The sequence below is a fragment of the Pleurodeles waltl genome, chromosome 4_1, assembly GCF_031143425.1.
Source record: "Pleurodeles waltl isolate 20211129_DDA chromosome 4_1, aPleWal1.hap1.20221129, whole genome shotgun sequence".
NCBI lineage: Eukaryota > Metazoa > Chordata > Amphibia > Caudata > Salamandridae > Pleurodeles > Pleurodeles waltl.
The window spans coordinates 975870562-975894605 of NC_090442.1; the positions used below are offsets into that span (position 1 = coordinate 975870562).

At 44.5% G+C, this 24044-nt stretch overlaps 1 protein-coding gene across 4 annotated transcripts in view; it reads right to left on the reverse strand.

Annotated features, from left to right (window-relative positions):
• The window catches only part of GTSE1 (G2 and S-phase expressed 1), a 123470-nt gene extending 100284 nt beyond the window's left edge, over positions 1-23186 (reverse strand). For 3 of the 4 annotated variants that reach the window (XR_011202373.1, XM_069229735.1, XM_069229736.1), the window contains exons 1-2: positions 23021-23186; positions 581-638 (exon numbers count right to left, since the gene is read on the reverse strand). Coding sequence is in view for 3 of the 4 variants with exons in the window: in XM_069229735.1 (XP_069085836.1) it covers positions 581-602 (22 nt within the window). In the remaining variant the exon portion in view is untranslated. The remainder of the gene's footprint in view (positions 1-580; positions 639-23020) is intronic. The other variant, XM_069229734.1, reaches the window with a different exon arrangement.
• Between the last annotated feature and the right edge of the window lie 858 nt (positions 23187-24044).

Genomic DNA, 24044 nt, shown 5'->3' on the forward strand with positions numbered 1-24044 from the left:
ACATGACAAAATGTTGAGACCTCTTTTGAAACACCATAGGTTTATTAAATAAAACTTCAAAATAAATGTCTAATGTCTTAAGTCAACTGTGTAATTGAATTTATTCGCTATGCTTTCTATTGTACTCATGGGCCCCTCTGATTCCTAAAACAAGAGCATCCATCCCTATTCAGGGTAGGTACACCCAGGAATATGAACGTCCAATCTACGCAGGTGTGACTACAGAATTTATGCTAGCAGGTTGCATCTAGTCTAAGCTAAATCTGTGTATTTCATGCACCATAAAAGGAGGACCAATACAATCTAGAAGCCAGGATAGCTGTGGAAATATTAAATGAACCCCAGCTCCGTGACTAACCCTGAAAGATACGAATGAGAGATTACAGAAAACAGCGTGAAAAGACAGAAGAGTTTTGGCTTGCAAAAGACAACCAGAGCATCAACACTACAAAAACAGTCCATTGAGACCCCTTAAAGAATTACAATACTTGCATTCAAGCCACTGTCACAACGATAAGCATGTCTAACATGTGAGAAGGCATATCTATTGTACACACCAAGACAAAGGTGAACAACCTACCTGACTTCGGCGCAGAGTTCATTTTCGTAGGACGTAGGTGCCTGGTTGTACAATACAACTTGTGAAAAATATAAAAACACAAAAGGAATTAACTAAACTTAACACAAGCAATTTAAATCACAGTAGCACATCACTTTGCTAAAGGTACACACTGAACAGCAACCATCATAGTTCTCATATCCGACCAGTTTCATGACATAAAACATTGCCTGTTGGGGTAAAATTAGATGGCCAGCAATCAGGCAAATATTGTCCATCGTGCTGCACCTCCAGGCATACAAGCTAAACATCCTAACCACTATGGTATCAGCCCATACTGACTAGCTGTTAATCTATTACAATTCTCGACCTTTGTTACTCACAGACACCAAAGGAGGAACATAATGGAATTTCAACATCCTCCCTTAAAACCTCATTGCCCTTCAAATATCTGCCATCCAGCCAACCAATTTACCCCTTCAATGAAAACTCACCTTATTCCAATTTAAAAAGACTTTGGGTTATTTCCATCTTTTTGATTCAGCTTGCTGCATATGTCAACAAGCACTCACCATTACCTCTATGATCAACCCAACAGCTAATTGGGGTTTTAGCTGGAGGGAACTCAAAACATGCCTATGATCATTGAATATATAATTTTCTTATCATCCGCATTCTCATTTTTTATGGATTTAATATATGTTTAAATATCCATGAACAAAAAAACAAAATTGCCCTATAATATGTCTCACCTCTTTTACTCTAATCACATTAGTTATCCTTGGCCATTCCAGGTCTCCTATTTAAAATTATAATCACGCCTACTCATAAAAGAATCGGGAGCCAACACACTTGCTGTAGGCTCTCAGTACCTTATCCATCTTATTAAATATCAGACAATCAGGTCTTATCTTCCAACCACTGTATATTTGACAACATGCACTACTGATCGGTCATCCAGGATAATCAGTGTGCTACATAAATAACAAAATAAGCAGGATGATGTAGGTGCCATAAACATAGCACATCCCCAATGGAAAGCAACAGAGTGCTATATATCAAAGGAGGTGTAGAGATGAGAGGCAGAATAGATCAAGCTTGGAACAGACTATGCAGGACGGAGTCTCTTCCAAGAGATGCCCATGTCGACAGGCAAAGCTGGAAGACCACCAATTTGTGACATTTGTAAAGAAAATGGTTAGAGACTGTGGCAAAAGTAGCCACCTGAAGGTGGAAGGCGATATCAATGAAGGTGGAGCTAGAAATTGAATGTGGAATTAACTGTGCCAACAATGGGGAACAAAAATACTTGTCTGATAAAAGCCTCAGGACTACTGCGCTGCAAGGAACCATAGCTGTTTTAGACTCACTTCTATAATGTTACATTTTGCAAGTGTAAGAAAGATTAGTATTTGGCGTGGGAAGTTGTCGCTTCAGGAATAATGACATTAACTTGGCAGGGTGAACCTCAAAAGTCACTAAATTAACTTGGAGCTAACACTCTGGTAGCCATGGGACAGAGCAGAAAGGAAATGTGAAAAGTATTCACAGAGTACCAAAACAATAATAAAATCAAAACACCAACAAAAATACTAAACACAATTAGAAACTTTCATAAAGGAAAGGACAAAAACTAAAATCCATTAAAGGGAACCAGAGGTATGAATTGTTTATTAAAAGTTTGAAGTAAAAATAGCACAAAAAAATAAAATAAATAAGGGTCAATTATAGTCTAGGAAAGCGATGGACTGCACCCTAGTTGCGACTTCAGGCTCACCACAATGGAGCACAACTTAGATGCATCAAGCGGGGTAGCCTCCGTCGAAGATTTTACCTTTTGAAGGAGGCTTATTCTCAAAATCCTTCAGCAAGGCAAGCCTAGAATTGATCCTGAGGAAGGTGCATTGAAACCTGCCACGAGGTCCCAAACTTTTCAGGGTTTCTGAATCAGCTCCAGGGGGTTACGTTTAAAAAAAAAACTCCCAGGACCTAAGTGACAGCACCTAGAGGCCAGGTCTCACTTCACCACCGGTTACCAGGTGGTACTGATCATTTGAAGAAAAAGGCCTCTTGCAGCTTGTTGTAGCCCTGAAGTCACACAAGCGGTCAACCAACAGACCAAGTCTACTTTTTATTCAGATTACAAGAGAGAGCAGATTCAGTTTTGGGCTCCTCTCAGGATACAGGAAGCAGGGTCCAGTCTTCTGAAGCTTCAGAAAGTGGTCTGAGTAGGGTGTTTAGGGGTGTCTGATTTATGGTTAGCAAGTAGTAGAGGGCGGGGTAACTCCTGGCTCCTCCCTAGCCAATGGGGGAAAAGGTTAATCTGGGGGTGGTCCTACCCACCTTTTCATCAAGAGAGAGGAACGGGGAAACAGACTCTGGACGAACATGCCAACTTTAACTAAGCAGGTTTTTCCACTGCTGCAGTCAGGCTATACCTTAAGCCTTATTTTACACACCCAATCTGAGGATGGCACAATAGGCGGTGCAGTACACAACTGACATTTACTTCCAAGGTCTGTGCTTTTTCATACACCATAAACTATAGACAAGTTAAATATGTCTATTGGGGTAAGCCAGTTTCACAATGTATAAAAGGGGAGCGCAAGCACTATGCTCCTGTTTCACAGTGTAAGGAACAGAGCATAAATAAGGTCCAGAAATAGAGTGGCATGTCTGGGGCATATGCAGAAAAAGCAGATTTCCTACCCAAGGTATTAGTAGTAAATGCAGGCACATTCTTAATCAAAGTTACATATCGGAATTTTGTCAGGAAACTTCATAAAATGTCACTGCAATGTATGTCCCAAAGACAGATAAGCATGTACAACTTATTTGAAACCGCATTCAGAAGAGTCCAAATTGAAGTTAAGAGGTAACACAAGAAAGCCAAGCAGGACCTGTCCCCCTCCACAGAAACGTTGTAAGGGTGTCAACATGCCACTAGGTCTTCAAGTCCAACAAGCAGCAGATTCCACAATTGGCCAGAAGCACCCCAAGTTACCCGAGTCATCAACAATGCAACAAAAAAGCCTTTAGGGAGGGAATGCTGTGCATCTTTCCAACTGTTCGGTTCCTTCTGTTTCATCTTGTGGCCCTAAGGATAAGCAAGGGCCCCCAGCCGGGTTACCGCTGGTAGATCGATCCTCCAGACACTCTGTTCCTCTTGAACTCACTTTGGGTTCAGCAACGGAGATGATGAAGACCTCCAATTGGATAGTAAAAGTAGCATTGGACCCTTTAACTTAGATGCCAAAGAAGGTTCCTCTACTGTTAACCGACTCAGAGGAGAACTCACCTGAGCCTCGACTGAGTTCATGTCCCAGTCCCTATCCATTAAGATTCGGATAGAACAATGCCGCTACCACACGGTCTCCCTCAGGTCGTCCACCAACGTTTTGGCTCCAATGCTGATCAGAGTCAGCCAAAATTCAGAAAGGACACTGAAGACGAAAGGGATGACTTGCCCTTCACGTCCTCCAACACCCTACTATAATAACAGTCTCTAAACAGACTTAGAAGAGGTCAGTGGGCTGGATACTTCCCGCATCTGGGTCAATTTCCCCATGGGTCTCCAATGGAGGACATTGCTTCCTTCACTGCGATGATCAGCTATGTATCTGAGGTTTTAAACCTAGAACTCTCTTCTTTGGATGTAAAGACAAATGTACTCACAGGTGTTTCAGCCAGGACAGACTTCCTCTAAATCTTTGCTACCATTCAATGAAGCTCTTACTAACACAATAACAGGAAATTAAGTGAAGCTTTGTTCTTAATGTCCATTGAGAAAACCGGTTGCAAGGTTCCGGTAGCAGGAGACTCAGTCCCAACACTCCAGCATTAGGGTGAACTAAGTGTCTTTGAGGCTTAGTGGCATGCAACCACCCCGTAGGTGGCAAGATTCAACACTTTTCTAAAGGAGGTAAAGGATAGCGCCCAGCGGATGAGCCCTCCAGATTGCTAAACAGGACTATGCCCTTCTATTCCTTTCTGACCTGCCACATCACAGTGGTTTTCATAGGAGTACCTGCCCATTTTGTTGCAGGCTTGCCCGAAGAGGCCACAGAAAGGGTACCAGTCGTGGAAATAAGTGCTGTTCTTTCCCTCCCATTTCCTTGTATCAAAGAAGGATGGAGTGCTTGGTCTTATTTTCGATCTCTGTGGACTCTACACTTTCCTGTGGAATGACAGATTCTAAATGTTCCCCCTGGATCCATAAGACTGGATGTTAACCCAGCACCTGCAGCACACATTTTTTCGTCTACTGGTCCTCCGGTTCATCAGAGTTTCCTGTGGTTTGAGGTGCATGCCAGGAGCATTTTCAGTATCCTGTGTTCCCTTTGAGCCTCACGATTACCCCTTGGGTACTCATGAAAGTGGCGACAATGGTTGTGGCACAATTTCGGGAGTAGAGGATACCAGTTTTTTTCCTGCCTCAACAACCAGCTGTTGAAGGCAGACTTGCCACATTCAGTCATAGACCATCTCCAGACAACTGTGAAACTGCCAAAATCATTAGGGTTAACAATTCATGTGCTTAAGTCGCACCCAACACCTAGGCGGAGGCTTACTTTATTTAGGCCGTCTTGGATGCAGTGCAGTTTAGGGCGAACCCTAGCTTGATCTTTGCCACCAGTGAAAACATGCAATGCTGATGCTTTTGTGAGCTGGAGTTACCAAGAAGGCTCCCCGAGAGGCACATTCCAGCTGAGGCACAGGCTTGCAAAGCACCGAGGTATGCATTTCTTAAATAAAGTCGTATTCAACTCAAAAGTGGCGCTGACAGCAAAATTATATTTCTGAATGCTTTTAAAATGGGAGACAAATTAAAATAACTTAATTCTAATTTTATGTTAACTTCATTTTAATTTTCTCCCATTTCAAAGCATAATATTTACAAATAGCAGGCCTCTTGCTGCCAGTAGACACATTTATAACTGAAAAATACAGTTACAGTGAATTAAAATATTTCTATGAAACTAAGTCTGATAGTTTATTTCTTCACTTTCGGTTAAAACAATTTAGTTAATTGTTTTATTAGGCACGTTGCTTCACTTTAAAGTCCTTTCATTTAACAAATGGCTGTATTTTTCGGCTATAAATATAGCACTATGGCCACAGGCCACTGATCGGAAGATGCCTGCAGTTTGTAAATTTTACACTTGGAGGGAGAAAATGTAAATGGTGTGTTTTATGGAATCCATGGAAACAAAGTTAACCCTTCATTTTAACTTTCTCCCATTTCAAAGTGTTTGCTTTACACACAGCAGGCATCTTGCTCCCACTGGCTGGTAGACAGTGCCATATTTACTACTGATAAATACAGCCATTATCTTAAGTGGGAGAAATTTAAAGTGCAGAAACTTTTTCCATATTGTGATTTTTTTCAGAACTTTTCTGTACTTTACTTTTCTTCCATTTAAAAAAATGGGTATATATTGGTTATACATGTAAGGGTGACACATATGGTGAAAGGTACGCAAGTAAATATGACACAGGCTCTCGGTCACTCAAACACAAGCAACCCACTTATACGCACGTTCATATTTTCTCCAAAGACCATGCTCTTACTGACTGACGGCAGTCCTGTCATAGTGCCCCTAGTCAAAGTATTTTGTTCAAACTATAGTATCTGGCTCTATGGACATAAGGCTTAAAGTCAATGAAGGTGGGTGTGCTGGTAAAAATACTTGAATTGCTTAGCCTTCAGTAGCTCACAATGATTTTTTGGTGATCAGAAGTACCTCTCACTACAGAAAAGGTTGGAGACTGTTCCTCGTCATGATTATTTCAGCTTGTCTCAGGAGTAATCTTCAAGTTCTCAGTGCAGCTATATATATATATATATATACACACACACATACACATATATACACATACACATATATACATACACTGGAAGATGCAGGATCACAAGAAAACAACAGCCAGCGCAAAAATCTGGATCCCAAAGGATACAAAGAGCCACAAGAAAATGTAATATCCAAGAAAGAAGTGACTCAAACAGATGATCTCATTAAAGAACAAAAATATATTTCTACTACAACGTTTCAGCTTCCGCCTTCCTCAGGTACTATCTTGTACTACCTGAGGAAGGCGGAAGCTGAAACGTTGTAGTAGAAATATATTTTTGTTCTTTAATGAGATCATCTGTTTGAGTCACTTCTTTCTTGGAGATATACACACACACACACACAGGATTGAATGAAGGGTCTAGGTCTATAGGACAAATGCTGAAGGGAATACTGGGATCTTGTACAGTGTGAGACCAATGATATTTATAAGACCTTTGTGGGCTACACTATTTGAGGGATAACATCTTGCCAGACAACTTTTTGTAGATAGAATGCTCATGTACGAAATGTAGGTAAGCAATTTTGTCAAAAGGTCCAAGAGTAATGATGATCATTGTAAACGTTCAACGATTGTTCAATTTCAACTATTATTATTATTGCGCCCAAGCTATCTAAATCAGTGGTGCTACTGGTTGAAACCATTTTTGAAGAAATTTGCCATCTTGCAAGTAAGCATGTGCAATCTGTAAAAACACTGACAACTAAGCAAAAAAGTTTGGGGGTCACAAATATTTTTATATAACCTATAATATCTTAAGATGTTCCCAACTATGTAGTTTTCCCATTACTTTGATGTAAAAAGTCGAGCTTAATATATTATCCTTTGTTTGACAACTGTTAGATCGCTATATGCTTCAGTTGGGTTTGCAAGAACTATGTTCGAATTTGCTACATTCTATTATCGTAAATGTTAGCACTTTTTGGCTAATGCACTGCAATTACTTCACTATAAACATGACTCGATAGTCTCTAAATAAAAGTGATCATGTGTTTGATCAGGGAATAAAATATCTGAACAATAATGCCTTTAAGGAATCTGATTCTCTATTTAATGCTACCCTTCTTAATCTGTGCATATGTTTTATAGGATCTGGCATTCAGAAATAAACAGACTGAATAATTTGAAGGAATGGCGCTCTTAATCTGATGTTCTGCAAACATAATTAAACTAAATGGTCTTATTGAGCTCTCAGTTTATAAATTAAATACATGATCTTAATAAGATCGCAGAGGAGCAACACTTTACCGAATTTACGTCTTCTGGATCTGGAAGAACTAACACTAGCCTCCAGAGACCGAACATAGGGCATTTTTTTTTTTTTTTTTAAATCGTAGAAGTAGGAAGTTGGCTATGTATATACCATCTCAAAGTGGGAGATAGTGTGCGCAGAGTCCAAGGGTTCCCCTTACAGGTTGATAGTGGCAAAAAGAGATAATTCTAATGCTCTATTTTGTGGTAGCATGGTCGAGCAGTAGGATTATCAGTGGGTAGTGTTAAGCATTTGTTGTATACCCACAGGCAATGAGAACACACACAAAGACGTAACTCTCGCCCAATATGTTTTTATATAGAAAAATATTATTTTCTTAATTTATTTTAGAGCCAGAAGATTCAGAATTCAAGTAAGTACATAAATTGTAAAAGGTACTTCACACAGGTAAGTATGTAATTTTGAATTAAAACAGTAATGTAAACAGTTTTGGCAAAAATGGCAATAAGCTATTTTTAAAAAGTGGACACTGCAAAAATCAACGGTTCCTGGGGGAGGTAAGTATTGGTTAGTTTCTCAGGTAAGTAAAAACACTTATAAGTTAAGTCTCCTGGGCATAGGTAGCCCATCGTTAGGGGGTTCAAGTCAACCCCAAACATCGGCCACACAGGGCCAGTCAGGTGTAGAGGTCAAAGTAGGGCCTAAATAGCATAGGTGCCTATGGAGAACAGGGGTGCGCCGGTTCCAGTCTGCTAGCAGGTAAGCACCTGCATCCTCAGGGGGCAGACCAGGAGGGTGGCCCAAATAGGCACATAAAATACAGCCTCGGAGGCACAGGGGCGGCGGGGTGCAGTGTGCAAAGTAGGCGTCGGGTTTTAGACAGGAATCAATGGAGAGACCCGGGGGTCACTCTGGCGATGCAGGCAGGGCACAGGGGGGCTTCTCGGGCCAGCCACCAACTGGGCTAGGATGAGGGCCGCCTGCTGGTTACTCCTGCACCAGTAGTTTGTTCCTCTCAGCCCTGGTGGCTGCGGGTGCAGTGCTTCTCCCAGGCATCGGGTTACTTTGCAGGTGTCGCTGTGGGGGTGCAGAGAGGTCAACTCAGGGTGTCCACGTTGTTGGAGTCACCTGGGTGTCCTCTCTGCGGTCTTGTTTCTTCTGGACACGAGCCGGGGTCGTCGGGTGCAGAGTGTGAAGACTCATGCTTCCAGGGTGAGGCTGGAGTCTCTTTAAAGATGGTTTCTTTGTTGTAGTTTTGGACATAGCCGCTGTCCACAGGAGTTTCTTGGTCCTTTAAGTGCAGGTCAGTCCACTGAGTCCTTAGAGGTCGCTGGTCCTGCTGGATGCATCACTGTGCAGGTTCAGCAAAAGGTTTACAGCCGGCTAACACCATTCCAACGCGCCTGCCAGGCCCTTAGTTATGAAATGACATTAGCGGGCGCTGCAGCCTGGTTAGCGTCAAAATAAATGACTAACCGGGCAGCGGAGGCGTAGGGAAGAATGGGGGTTGTGCGTCAAAGAATGGTGCAAGTCAGGTTAGAGTCAAAAATCTTGGCTCAAACCTGACGCGCAATTTCTTGCCACACAACCCCCATTGAAATGGCTCCTGTCTTAGCAAAGACAGAAGTCATGCCCCCATGCCCAGGAGACTTCTGTCCCCTGGGCATGGCCACTGGGCACAGTGGCATATAGGGGGCCCAAGTTAGGCCCCCCTATGCCACTTTAAAAAAATATATATTTACCTCTACTTACCTGGGATGGGTCCCCCTCCATCCGTGGGTGTCCTCCAGGGGTGGAGGAGGGTGGCAGGGGTGTCCCTGGGGGCAGGGAAGGCCACCTGTGGACTGCTTCCATGGTCTCCCACCATGGATATGAGCCCACAGGTCCCTTAATGCCTGCCCTGACCCAGGCGTTAAAAAAACAGCACAAATCAGGCTGGGTGCCATTTTTTAAGACCCGCCCCCTCCTATGCGTCAAAATGACGCAGGAGGATAAATAAGGCACACATGCCTTAAAGTCATTCTTTGCACGGGGAACGCCTACCTTGTGTATCATTAGCGCAAGCTAGGTTTTCATGTCCAAAAAATGACCCAAACTCAATAAATTTGGCGCTGGACGGGTCCAGAGCCAAAGTATAAATATGGAGTTAAGTTTGCACCAAATTTGCATAAAAAAAATGACGTAAATCCGGCGCAAACAGAGTGTAAATATGCCCCCAAGATTTTTGACTCTAGCCTGACTTGCATCATTCTTTGACGCACAACCCCCATTCTTTCCTACACCTGCGCTGCCCGGTTCGAGTCATTTATTTTTACTCTAACCAGGTCGCAGTGCCAGCTACAGTCATTCCATAAATAAGGCACCCGGCTGGTGTGTTGGAATGGCGGTAGCCGGTGGTAACCTTTTTGACGCAAACCTGCGCTGGCTTGCGTCAAAAAGAATAAATATGGGCCTAAGTGCCACTGCACCACTATGGAAGTGGAGCTACAGTATTTGTTCCTCGGACGAAGGAGATCCAAAAGCCAGGGAGGTCATCTAAATATTCTTAGCAAATAAAGCACAAAGAGAGAAACACTGGAGAGAGAATGCCGACCAGGGGGAGGAGGAGGAGGAATCATGGAGAACAGGGTTGGGAAAGCAACAAGTGGGCAGGGAAGAAGCAACACACGGACATGGGGCAGGGAGAGAGCAACGTGAAGTTGGAAGGAAAAGTTAAACGGGCGAGAGCGCAACATGAGTGGGCAGAAGAAGCACCCAAGCAAGAGAGTGCAACACAGAGGGGATAAGAGAAGCACTAATGTGAAATTCCCCTCGCCTGATGTCCGTGACATATTGTTTGGGGTCAAGGGCAACAAGCTTTCATGTTTATTTTGTCCTTGGGACAAGTAGGCCCAACCCCCTGCAGCACAAACCCTTTGGCTGCCAGCTTACACAGAAGGGAACTGTCTGCAGTTATGGTAAATGTGTGTCCACATGTTAATGCTGTTCAACTTTTATTTATGGTTCATTAATGAAAATCCTTCATTATTAGGGTGAGCACTGTAAATAAACGTTCTAAGGTCACATGACAGTGGTTCCAGTTTGAAAAGCTTAACAATATGACGCTAAGTATAATGCTCCCAGAATGCTCTTATTGGATGCAAATATTTGCAGAAGCTTGTAATCCAGAGTCATGATTATTTGCTTTCAAAATAAAATGTTCAGAAAAAAAAAAAAAAATGCAAGTAGGAATACAAGTTTCTCTGTGAAATTTTAGGTGCTATTTCTCTGATGCGTCATTTAGTAAAATGTGTTGATGCATGCTAGTAATGCCCAAAAATATTCCTAATAGAAAATCAGTGTAACCTTTTTCGACAAGATCATTAGGAGCATGAAAATAAACAAGCACAGCCAACCGATCTGACATATTTGAGTCTTTTGGTTTCGTCAATGCATGTCTTCTTTTGACATGGCTTTTGTAACACTTTATTGTTGTGGGAGCTGTCAGCCCTCACCACTGTAACAAACACTGGCAAAAAGAAAAAAAAAAAAAAAAAAGCTTTGGTTCTCAAAAAGCACACATTGCCACCAGTGGTGTAACAAAGCACCTACCCTGAGTCAGTCTGGGTGCCCCCGCCCCCCTCCATATTCTTTGCTGGGGGCCCTCCTCTAGTTTCGTTACACCACAGTAGCTCCTGGCACTGAACAAAGCTACTTTGTGAAAGAGCATAATGTGATCATTCTCAACCAAAAAAGAGAAGAGAAGAGAAAAAAAAAAAAAAAGAGGAGAAAAAAAAAAGAGAAAAAAAAGGAGAAAAAAAAAGAGAAAAAAAAAAAAAGAGAGAGATTGAGATTTAATAAAAACAAAATGTCTTCATTAACGTCAGACTTAATTAGGGGCCCCAATTCTTTTCAAAAGTCACAAAAGTGCACCCATAGTATAGGTCTTAGAATTGGTGGTGTTCATGAATGCACAAGAACTTACATAAGTAGACCAGGAAACCGTACTCCTAGAAAATATTTGTTAACTGTTTTAGCACATGCAAATATGCATGTGTAGATGAGCTCATGTGAAAATATATTGAGCCTTTACAAGTTCACTTTCCCCCCCCAACCACTTTTTTCCCCAACCCTGAAAGAACCTCTACTGCTGCCATTGTCAGGAGTAAACTTCCAACCTTTCTCATTAGGGAGAAAATGTTAGAGAGGAGCTGGTGAAAAATCCTTAAAACATGCAAATTAGTAGGTTTGCAGACTCAAAGGCATTCCAGCCCTGGAACTTCTGCTGCTTCCACCAGCCCCAGTATGTAGACCTGCAGAAAGGTGGCAAACTAAGGAAACTGCTTTAGTAGGGATTGAAACTGAAAGTATTCAAGCCCTACTATGGTAGTAGTCCCGGCATAATCAGAGAGGCTATTATCAGAGTGCTTTGATAAGGGATTGCTGCCATAATTTGTCCCCACACGGCACCAAAGGGACAAGTAGATTTTTATTTTTACAGGACACGTAGGTTTAAGAAGCAACCTGTCCCATGGACAAGTAAATATTTTATTAGAAAGTAGCAGGGGGAGGACAAGTAATGCTTCAGTACACCAGGGGAGAAACAAACAAAAGAGCAAGGAAAGCCCACACAAGCCAACACATGAGAAGCACGCAAATGAATGACGAAGAAGCCAACCAATGGCAAACAATGGGAAGACTAACCCAACTGCAAGCTAACAACTTGTCCCACAACAACAGAGCTCTCTAGTTGGAAAGACTAGAGAGGAGAATGAGCACATGGGAAAAGAGAGCAACATGGGGCAGGAAAAGAAGCTTACAATGGAATGAACATGGAGCCATGGAAAGTTTGGTCAAGAAGAAGCCCAAGAAAAAAAAAAAAAAATGAAAAAAAAAAATGAAAAAAAAAAAAAAAAAAGGAGGGAGTATCACAAGGCAGAGAAAAAGCACACAAAAGAGCTATGCAGCATGAGGGAGAAGCACACACGAGAGAGCAGCACCCAAAGGAAAGAGCAACATTGAGTGCAGAGTGAGCAAAACATGCACTGTAATGGGGCGCTTGACCAAACGCAAAACAAAAGTAGTTCCATAAACGTGAACAGTGGCAGGATACAAGCCAGTCAATCAAAAGGATGGTAAAGAGGCAATGCGCCAAAGGAGGAACAAACAAGTAGATGAAGGGAAGCCATTTAATAAAAAGCAAGCATGTGAATGACAAAGCCAAACAATGGTAAGCAATGCTCACAATGTGTTTTTCCGAGCCAGACAACTTGCTCTCTCTGGTAGGTGAAACCTAAAAAGAACTATCCTTTTCAAGTATGTACCACTTAGACAGGATCCAGCAGAGTTAAACTGCAATACTCTAGTATGTCAACCTATGCTGTCACTGTGCTCCTGTTTTGTTTCAATTCCTGCTTACATTTTTTTCATTAGCAGCATTTTCTTTTAACTGGAAAATATCAGTGACAAAATATTCACACCCCACAGATGAATCCCTACCAGCTACCTGAAACAAGACTGTCCTTTTCCACGTTCTCTGCATTTTGGCCCCGGACCTCCCAGCTCTCCCCAGAGACTCCTGCCAAGCCCACACCCCCAAAGATGTTGAGCACACAATGATGTTAGCACCCTGCAAGACTACCACTTACAATGAGAACACCGCTTTGAAAGTGCACAGACCGCTAACTAAGCTGCCATCTAACAAGGCACCCAACTCCCTTGTCCGTAAGCAAGCTCACCTCCTCACAAGGAGACCACACCAGCCCACTGGCCACACAATAAGACTTGTCTCTTCCAAGGGAGGTCCACTACAAGCCCACTGTGCCAAAGAGACCCACACCTTTTGTGCCCTGCCCCCCAGGGAGACCCACACCTTCCAAGCCCAGCTCACAAACACCCCCATGAGACCCACACCCAGTCTCCCCCAATGAGACCCACGTCTTCCAAGCCCAGCCCACTGCCCCCTTCCCCTTCCAGACCCAGGCCTTCCAAGCCCAACACCCATTGAGACCCACGCAGTCTGAGCCTAGCCCACCACAACCCACAAACCCCCTCCATCCCATTACCCCCCCCCCCAAACCACATCTTCAGAGCCCAGTCTACTGGCCCCCTAACGAGACATGCCTTCAGAGCCCAGCCAGCTGGACATATCATCTGGGGACAAGGACAACAAGCTTTCATGTTTATTTTGTCTTTGGAACAAGTAGGCCCAACACCCTGCAGCATAAACCATTTGACTGCCAGATTACAGTGCAACATTATAGACCATGGAAGGCAATTGTCTGCAGTTGAGGTAATATGTGTGTCCATATGTGAATGCTGTTTGAAACTATTTTTGGTTCATTAATGCAGTCTTTATTTTTAGGGTGACCTCTCTAAATAAAATGTTGTAAGCTTGGACTGCTCTACTGACTGTAGTTCTAAAAGTACATTTGCTAACAGTATGAAGCTATGCATAATGTTCCCAAAATGCTCTGATTATATGCAACTATTTGCAGAAGCTTGAAAGCAAGACTGATGATCATTTGCTTTCAAAATAAAACGTTCACAAAAATGCAATTGGGGGAAAAAAAGTTTTGTTAAATTGTGACATTTTAGGTACCATTTATTGAAGAATCATTTAGTAAAATGTATTAATGCACGATAGTATTTCCAAAAAAGATTAATTATGGAAAAATCAGTGTAACCAATTTCAACAAGGTTATGGTAAACACACAAAAAAAATCCACACTCATTGGCCAAGCCAACAGGTCCGACATTGAGAGTCAGCCTTTTAATTTTTTCAATGTGTCTTGTTTTGACATGGATTTTGAGGCACTTTATTGTTGTGGGTTCTGCCGGTCCCTCACCAATGTAATAAACATTGGCAAAAGGCAAAAATATTTTTGGTCTCAAAAAGCACACATTGCCACAGTAGTTCCTGGCTGGGAACAAAACTACTTTAAATGCACATATGCTCCTTGTGACAGAGCAGATTATCACTCACAGTGAAGTAAGCCAACAGACGGCTAGTGAGAGACACATAACTTTAATTAAAAACAAAAGATCTTGGATAACGCCGGACCTAATTAGGAGAGAATTCTTAAAGTCACAAAAGAGAACCCATGGTATGCGTCTTGGCATTAGTTACAGATTTATGCATTTCATGAATTCACAAGAATTTATGGAAGTACACCGGGAAATCGTACTCCCTGAAAATATATGTGAACTGTATTTAGCACGAGCAAGTATGGATGTGTAGATTTTCTCATGGGAAGTGAAAAAAAAAACAAAAAAAAAAAAAAATCGGTTGAGCTCTTACAAGTTCACTTTACCCTCCAACCCCCCCCTCCCACCCTAACCCCAATGCATGAAAGAAGTAAATTTCCAAGTTTGGGAAAAGATTAGAAAAGAGCTGGTGGAAACCCTTAAAACATGGCAGTTAATAGGTTTGAGCAAACTCAAAATGGCATACCAACCCTGCTACTATTGTTTATCACTACCTCCAGCCCCAGTATGTAGATCTTAAGAAGAGTGGCAAAATAAGGAAATTGCTAGTATTTAAGCCCTACTATAGTAAGAGCCCTGGGATAGATCAGAAAGACTTATCACAGCTCTTACATAATGAGATTGCTACCATATTTTTTCACAGCACTACATGGCACCAAAGGGGCTAATAGATTTTTTTTCCCACTGGACAAGTAGATTTCTGAAGCAAGCTGTCCCATGGAAAAGTAGATATTTTATTACATTCCAAAAGGTGCTGTGGTACAGCGTGACAGTAGGCAGCAGACTCCCATGTCCTGCACAGCCATGTTGTGCTGTGCAGGGCATCAGCAGCTCTGAGGAGGACTTCATGGGGGTAGTAGGCATGGAGTGCTGGGGCAGAGCCGTGGCTGCCTACACAATGACCCAGAGAGGCCATCGGCTCCCGAGTCCTGCAAGGCCATTGTGCGCAGTTCTGACAGCACACAACTGCCCACATGAGGAAACGAGGAGAGAACAAAAAAACAAAAACACTGCTAGTAATAGAGGTGAAAGGAAGTGTCCCCCTGGTCAACGAGCGCTGCAACAAGCACAGACTGGAGTGCTACCTTGTTAAGTTATATTAAACTATTCAACAAAATGATCACCCTGCGCTGGAGGTCATTAGTTCACGTGCACAAAGAGCGTTCATTGTAGCAAGGCCCGTTTTTCACAACAGTGCGGCTTCTGAAGGCAACAGACATGATGTTATGTCAAATATCTGCCAGTTACCATTTATTAGTAAGAGGAGTAGGCAAAAAAAGCAAGTTTATTAGCATTAAGCCTCAGTGGACGTTTTTAGATTCCACTCTCCTCCATTCAGTATGTTGTAACAGCACTATTGAACATTTCAAAGGCGGTATTGTTGAGTAATTGCCTTTCAACTCTTTAAAGACAGTGGTGCATATATTGAGACCCACAGGTGTGACACACAACTGGTGCACAATAGTCTCATGACAGTCAAGGTCACATTTTCTGTGATAGTTTATAGTCACATATCCTGTATTCTGCATGCTGGGACATGTAGTTCTCTCTTTTTCCAATCGTACAGAATGTGCATGACAGTTCCCAGCAACAAAATACACTTAGATTAGGAAACACAAAACAGAACTTAGTGATCAGGTGGGCTGCTTCCTCATTGAGCTACTGGAGTTTGAGGAGCTCCAGGGCACGTGTAACCTTCCATTTCAGGTGCTCTGCAGTATTTTAAATGACCTTTTCATAGCTCAAAACGGTGTAATTTCTGATATTTACCACTTTTCATGAACTTCATTGCTTGGTTTTACTTGTGAGAAAGTGTCACTCTGAGTGTTACACATTTGGGGCCAAATGTATCAAAGATCTGGTTTGCATTTCTTAAACAGCAAATTTTAAGAAATCGCTATTTAAGAAATGCAAAATGAGATGTATGAATTTTGCGATTCAGTTATAGCGATTTCTTTAAATTCGCAAATGCTATTACTGAATCACAAATAGAGAATGGGACTCCATTCAACCCTATAGGCCTGTAGGTCCATAGGAGCGAATGGCTTTGGAATTCGCAAATTGGGAAATGCAGTCAGGAATTTGCAAATTAGGCAATGCAAACCCCAGGGTGCAGGGGGGGGGGGGGGGCTAATGCCCCCTCTGATGCACTCCAAAAAATTATTATTAGACATGTGAAGCACACACGTGCCTTAGGGGCATGTGTGTACTACATGTCAATTTTAAAAGTTCATGTATAATGCATTTTTTTAATTTGCACATGCTTACCACCAAACTTTACATTTTGTGGTAACTGCACTTCCTAAATGCCGAATTCGCATTTAGGAAATTGCAAATGGGGATTCTCTATTTGCGATTTCCTATATAGAGAATCACAATTTGCGATTCTCTAAATGGGGGTAGCAATTTTAAGGAATCGCTATTTTTGTGATTCCCTAAAATTGCACTGCGAACGCCTTTCATACTTTGTGAAAAAGGCATTTTTGCATTCGCAAATGGCTGAATTTTGCAATTCGCACTGTTTGCGAATGGAAAAACGTTTGATACATCTGGCCCTTGGTCGTTGAGTGCCAGTCATAAGTACATGGAAACCACAGAGATGTCACACATAAGCAATCTGAAATCATGGCAGCTATGCACTGCTTGATCTGGCTTACAAGAAAGTCACTGAGTCATTGAATATCACACAAAGTGTCACATAAGTAATATGAAACCTAGGCAGCTATGTCCGCTGCCCCCGCCCAACCAAAGAGACCTAGGCCTTCCGAGCCCAGCCTGACGGCAACCCAAACGAGCCCCAGGCCTTCCCAGCCCAGCTCGCCGGCCCCGCCCAACAAGACCCAGCCACCCCACCACCACCGAGACTCAGGCCTTCCCAGCCCACCCAGTCAGCCCTGCCCAACAAGACCCAGGCCAACCACCACAAACACCAAGACCCACGTCTTTCAAGCCCAGCCGTCCGCAAGCAAGACCCACACCTTCCAAGCCCAGCCCCCCAGAAGCGAGACCCACACCTTCCAAGCCCAGTCCACCTGTTCCCCAGCAAGACCCACACCTTCCAAGCCTGAGGTGTGGACAGGTTGTTTCGTAAATCTACATGTCCCTTTGGGGACATGTAGTGTGGTGACAAATTATGACAGCAGTCTCTTATTAGAGCTCTGATAATAGACTCTCTGGTTATGGTAAGGCTTCTACTATAGGAGGGCTTGAATACTAGTAATTTCTTTATTTTGCCACCTTTCCGTAGATCTACATACTGGAGAGGAAAGTAGTGGTAAGCAATAGATCCAAGGTAGGAATGCCTTTTAGTCTGTGCAAACCTATTGACTTGCATGTTTTAAGGGTTTTCACTAGCTCTTCCCTAATCATTTCCCATACTGAAAAAAGTTGGAAATTTACTCCTGACAAGGGTAAGAAGTAAAACTTATTCCAAGGTTGGGGGGAAAAAAGTGGTTAAAGAGAAAGTGAACTTATAGGTGCTCAACAGGTTCTCGCATGAGCAAATTTAAACCTGCATATTTGCTCGTGCTAAAATACAGTTCACAGATATTTTCTAGGACTACAAATTCCTTGTCTACTTGTGTAAATTCTTGTGAATTCATAAAATACGCAAATCTGCACCGATGCAAAGACCAGGGGTGCACTTTTGTGACATTCTTTGAGAAGTGGGCCCCTAATCAGGTCTGGTGTTAACCAAGACCTTTGGTTTTATTAAAATTATATCTCTATCCATCTATCGGCTGGTGTCACTGTGACTGACCATACTTGCAGAACACATTCCTACTCCGCACCTGGATACACTCACATGTGACAAGTTCCATGCTCTACAAATTCATGTTACATCACAAGGATTGCAATCTGCTCTTTCACAAGGGGCATACCGGCACAAGAAGTACTTTTGTTCAGTATCAGAAACTACTGTGGCAATGAGTGCTTACGACTAAAAAGTATTTTTGCTTGTTGGTAATATTTGTTACAATGGTGAGTTCAGTGGCTCCCGCAACAAGGTTTTACGAAAGCCATGTCAAAACAGACAAGCAACTAACAAAACCAAAAGACTGACCACCAATGTTGGACCTACTGGCTTTGCCAGTGCTCGTCTATATTCACGTTTCCCATAATTTTGTTGAGCCTAGTTACAAGGATGTTCCATTATGAATATGTTTTGTATGCATAAACACATTTTACTAAATGATGTTTCAAAATAAACGGTACCCAAGTTTCACAGTAGTTTAGCAAAACATTTATTTTTCCTAGTTTCATTTTTTTGGGAAAATTTTATTTTTAAAGCCAAAAATCATCAATCTTCCATTCAAGCTTCTGCAAAAAATTAGAATTTAAATCAGAGAGCATTCTGGGAGCATTATCCATAGCCTCCGATTTTAAATTTGGCAAACGTGCATACGCTTTTTATTTTTTTACTGGAACCACTGTCAGTACTGCAATCCAAGCTTACAACTTTTATTTAGAACGTTTACCCTAGTGACAAAGGCTTTGCATTAATGAACCTTCAATACAATTTTGAACAGCATTAACATATGAACACATTATCTCAAGTGCAGACAATTCCTGTCCCTACTCTTCAATGTGGTACTGTAAATTGTCAACCAAAGGTTTTGTGCTGTGGGGGAGGGGACCTTCTTGTCCCAAGCACAAAATAATCTTGAAAACTTGTTGCCCTCGACCACAAAACAATATGTACTGGGCGCCAGGCTATAGGAATTCCACACACCGGCAAGCCCAGTCCCACCCCCAAAGAAAAACCCTTGCCTTCCAAACTTAGTCCACCGCCTCCCACCCCCAACAAGCAAGACCAACACCTTCCAAGTCCAGTCAACCCCCCAGGCAAGATGCACGCCTTCCAAACCCAGGCCACCACCCCCACTAGGCAAGTGCCACGCCTTCCAAACCCAGTCCACTGCCCGCCCCCCCCCCCCCCAAGTGAGACCCACACCTTCCAAACCCAATCCACTGCCCGCCCCCCCCCCCCAAGTGAGACCCACACCTTCCAAACCCAGTCCACTGCCCGCCCCCCCACCCCAAGGGAGGCCCACACCTTCCAAACCCAGTCCACTGCCCGCCCCCCCACCCCAAGGGAGGCCCACACCTTCCAAACCCAGTCCACTGCCCGCCCCCCCACCCCAAGTGAGGCCCACACCTTCCAAACCCAGTCCACTGCCCGCCCCCCCACCCCAAGTGAGGCCCACACCTTCCAAACCCAGTCCACTGCCCGCCCCCCCACCCCAAGTGAGGCCCACACCTTCCAAACCCAGTCCACTGCCCGCCCCCCCACCCCAAGTGAGGCCCACACCTTCCAAACCCAGTCCACTGCCCGCCCCCCCACCCCAAGTGAGGCCCACACCTTCCAAACCCAGTCCACTGCCCGCCCCCCCCCACCCCAAGTGAGGCCCACACCTTCCAAACCCAGTCCACTGCCCGCCCCCCCCCCACCCCAAGTGAGGCCCACACCTTCCAAACCCAGTCCACTGCCCGCCCCCCCCCCACCCCAAGTGAGGCCCACACCTTCCAAACCCAGTCCACTGCCCGCCCCCCCCCACCCCAAGTGAGGCCCACACCTTCCAAACCCAGTCCACTGCCCGCCCCCCCCCACCCCAAGTGAGGCCCACACCTTCCAAACCCAGTCCACTGCCCGCCCCCCCCCACCCCAAGTGAGGCCCACACCTTCCAAACCCAGTCCACTGCCGGCCCCCCCCACCCCAAGTGAGGCCCACACCTTCCAAACCCAGTCCACTGCCCGCCCCCCCCACCCCAAGTGAGGCCCACACCTTCCAAACCCAGTCCACTGCCCGCCCCCCCCACCCCAAGTGAGGCCCACACCTTCCAAACCCAGTCCACTGCCCCCCCCCCCACCCCAAGTGAGGCCCACACCTTCCAAACCCAGTCCACTGCCCGCCCCCCCCACCCCAAGTGAGGCCCACACCTTCCAAACCCAGTCCACTGCCCGCCCCCCCCCCCCACCCCAAGTGAGGCCCACACCTTCCAAACCCAGTCCACTGCCCGCCCCCCCCCCACCCCAAGTGAGGCCCACACCTTCCAAACCCAGTCCACTGCCCGCCCCCCCCCCACCCCAAGTGAGGCCCACACCTTCCAAACCCAGTCCACTGGCCCCCCACCAAGACCCACGCCTTCCAAACCCAGTCCACTGCCCCCCCACCAAGACCCACGCCTTCCAAACCCAGTCCACTGCCCCCCCACCAAGACCCACGCCTTCCAAACCCAGTCCACTGCCCCCCCACCAAGACCCACGCCTTCCAAACCCAGTCCACTGCCCCCCCACCAAGACCCACGCCTTCCAAACCCAGTCCACTGCCCCCCCACCAAGACCCACGCCTTCCAAACCCAGTCCACTGCCCCCCCACCAAGACCCACGCCTTCCAAGCCCAGTCCACTGCCCCCCCACCAGTCCGCCGCCCCCCACCAAGACCCACACCTTCCAAGCGCAGTCCACTGCCCCCCCACCAGTCCGCCGCCCCCCACCAAGACCCACACCTTCCAAGCGCAGTCCACTGCCACCGCAGCAAGACCCATGCCTTCCAAGCCCAGTCCACCCCCCCACAAGACCCACACCTTCAAAGCCCTGCCGACTGCCCCCACCCCCTCCACACCTTCCAAACCCTGCCCACTGGGCCCCATAACACCTACACTATCCCATACCAGCCCACCTGCACCAACACACATGCCTTTCAAGCCGATACTGCCCAAGATACTCACCGTCCAGGTCCCTCAACATTTGCACCTTGTAAGCCCAGCGCTCCAGTAACCCTTACATTCCAAGACCATAAACACCAACAAACTTCACCACCAGAAGCAGCTCCTCCAATACCATCACCAAAAGAAGTCCTCCAGGACCAGAGGGACCCCCTGGGCCCAGGACTAGAGATGAGCCCTCCAAGCCATGGACCAATAGAAACACCCCTTGAAAGCCACAGACAAAACCGTAAAGTCTTGGACCACCATAGACACAACCTTCACGCGCAGGACAAGAGACATTCCTTTCAGAACCAAAAATATTAGACGTGTCACTAAAGCACTGCATCTCCGGGCCATGAACTTCTGTGAGATACCGCTGGTCACCTCTGCAAGAATGCTCATGCCCATGTTACACAAACACCTACACTCTCCAGATCAGCGACACTCATTGTGAGCACCACAAGGCAGGCACAGCCCTACTAAGCCAGAGAATTTAGACTATTGCACCTGTAAAGCAGCGCCAATCCCTCATTTTCTGCGAGACACCTGCAGTAACTCACTCATACAGGACTACTTACATGAGTCACCTCCATAGAAGCCAGGTTCACTAAGATTTTGGCAAAACCAAGTTCACATAAGTAGGCCCATGGGGAATGAGAGAAGTTTCTCCCACACAACGCCTTTACTCACAAGCATAATGATACATGAAAAAAAGACTCTGGAATAAACGAACTAACCATAACTCAAGTACAATAAACAACCAACGCCAGCCAAAAAGTGTTGTACACCTAAGCTTGCCTTTCCTTAAAACTTGAAAGCATGAATTTAATAAAAATGAGAAGAGAAAAAAATTGGCGTAGGCAGTGTGAATCTATGTCACGTCATCAAAAGAGGGGCTGTCACAACCTTATTGGGATCCCTTTACAGTCATAGGTGGGGTAAAAACGTAGCAATGTGTATTAAATATATTTTTGCATGGTGTGTTTTCATATTCAACTACAAACACTTGCCTAAGATTTCTGATCAGGACTATTCAAGCACTCAAAAAATATAAGCTAGATAAAACAAATGGGAATGTGAAAACATTAGAGTTATTTTATAAATGTAAACAACCTTTACATTTCCCAGTTATTTAGTTTTACTCCTTATAAACGTGTCAAAAATTACGTTTTGGACAAAGGCTACACTTTTTTAGTGCATTTAAAAACTGTAGTTTTCCAATAAGTAGAGTAAATTTAATGCCTTGACCGTTTTAATGTTTGGGGACTAAAAGTATGAGAAATTAGAGATGACTGAAATGCAGCCTGCTAGATCTCAGACAACCCACCTCAATCCCCTCTTAATCACTCTATCACATCTTGCCTTTCTGAAAGAAGACTGGCAATACAGGAACATTGCACACGTTCAGCCAGTAAACAATGCAAAACACCATGACTTAACCCGTAGGCACTTCTAATTTATTAGTGAGGTCCAAGCCCCACACGTTGTTTTAACCTGTTGCCTGTGTTCACCATCCAAACTCGATGATTCCATTAAAACGTGGTTTCCCCTCCAATTCGCCTACACACAATTAAGGCAACTCCGTGCACCGAGACCATTAGCAAAGCAAGTCACCAAAAATAATTGCGGATTGTCCTTTACAAACCACAGTTAAAAGCACTCACTGTCCCACCGCCACCCGAGTCTTCAGCTAACGCCTAATCCGAATCTCGCTTTACCTGCAGCCGTAGTCCTGTCAACACCGGATAATCTCCCAACAATGTACAGGAATAAACCCGACTCAGAGGGCTGAAAATTTTACAAATTGGAGATGCAGCAAGTCTCTAACAAGATACAAACGCGTCCTCCTCATTGGTCAGTTTAAACCTGACTGAGTGTTCGTGCGTTGGTCAAGTTCCGGTTTTATCCGCTCTGCTTCATGGGAGATGTAGTTTAATGGTCGCTGACAAATACAGGGTATTAGGTTTGCTTTCTCTCAGCTGGTATTAGGTTTTTCTCAACTACTTGAAATGGGTGTAGGGTGACCAGACGTTCCGGATTTCCCCGAACAGTCGCGATTTCTAGAGAACTGTCCCGACGCTTCTCTTAATTTTAAATAAATGTCCCGGTTTTCGGGTCAAAGGTCAGATCTTTAAATAAACGTCCCGGTTTTTGGGACAGAGGTCAGATCACCTAGGGAAGCGTGTTAAAAACGCCTACAAAGTATGAAATAATTATTTTATCTGTTACTGTCAGTCAACACAGTCCCCTGTCTGCTTCCAGCAGAGAGAGGGAGTGGGGAGCAGAGAGAGGGGGGTGGGTTGGAGGTGCAGGGTGGGAGGTCAAGCCATAGCTAATTTTATATATGTAGTTTTTTCAATGTGTGTGTGTGTATATATGTGTGTGTGTGTATATATACAGACACACACCTGTATAGGCACACATTCACAAAGTTACAAAAAAAAAGCGGGACAGGCCAGATATACAAGTGAGGCTATATTCTTTAGTCCTTCTTCTATGTCTGGCCAGTCCCGGTTTTTGCACCTCGAGATCTGGTCACCCTAAATGGGTGTCCCGGTCATTGTAGCAGTATCAGTGTGGCCTTGTAGAAGTATCGAAATCGAAGCTTCTGAGAATCTGATGGCAAAACTGCAGAACCTTCTAAAATTGATACACAGATTGGATTATATAGACGCTGTTTTAGATGTTTCACGGAGGCCGAAAATAAACAGCTCATACCCCCCAGGAATGATGGTGCCACTA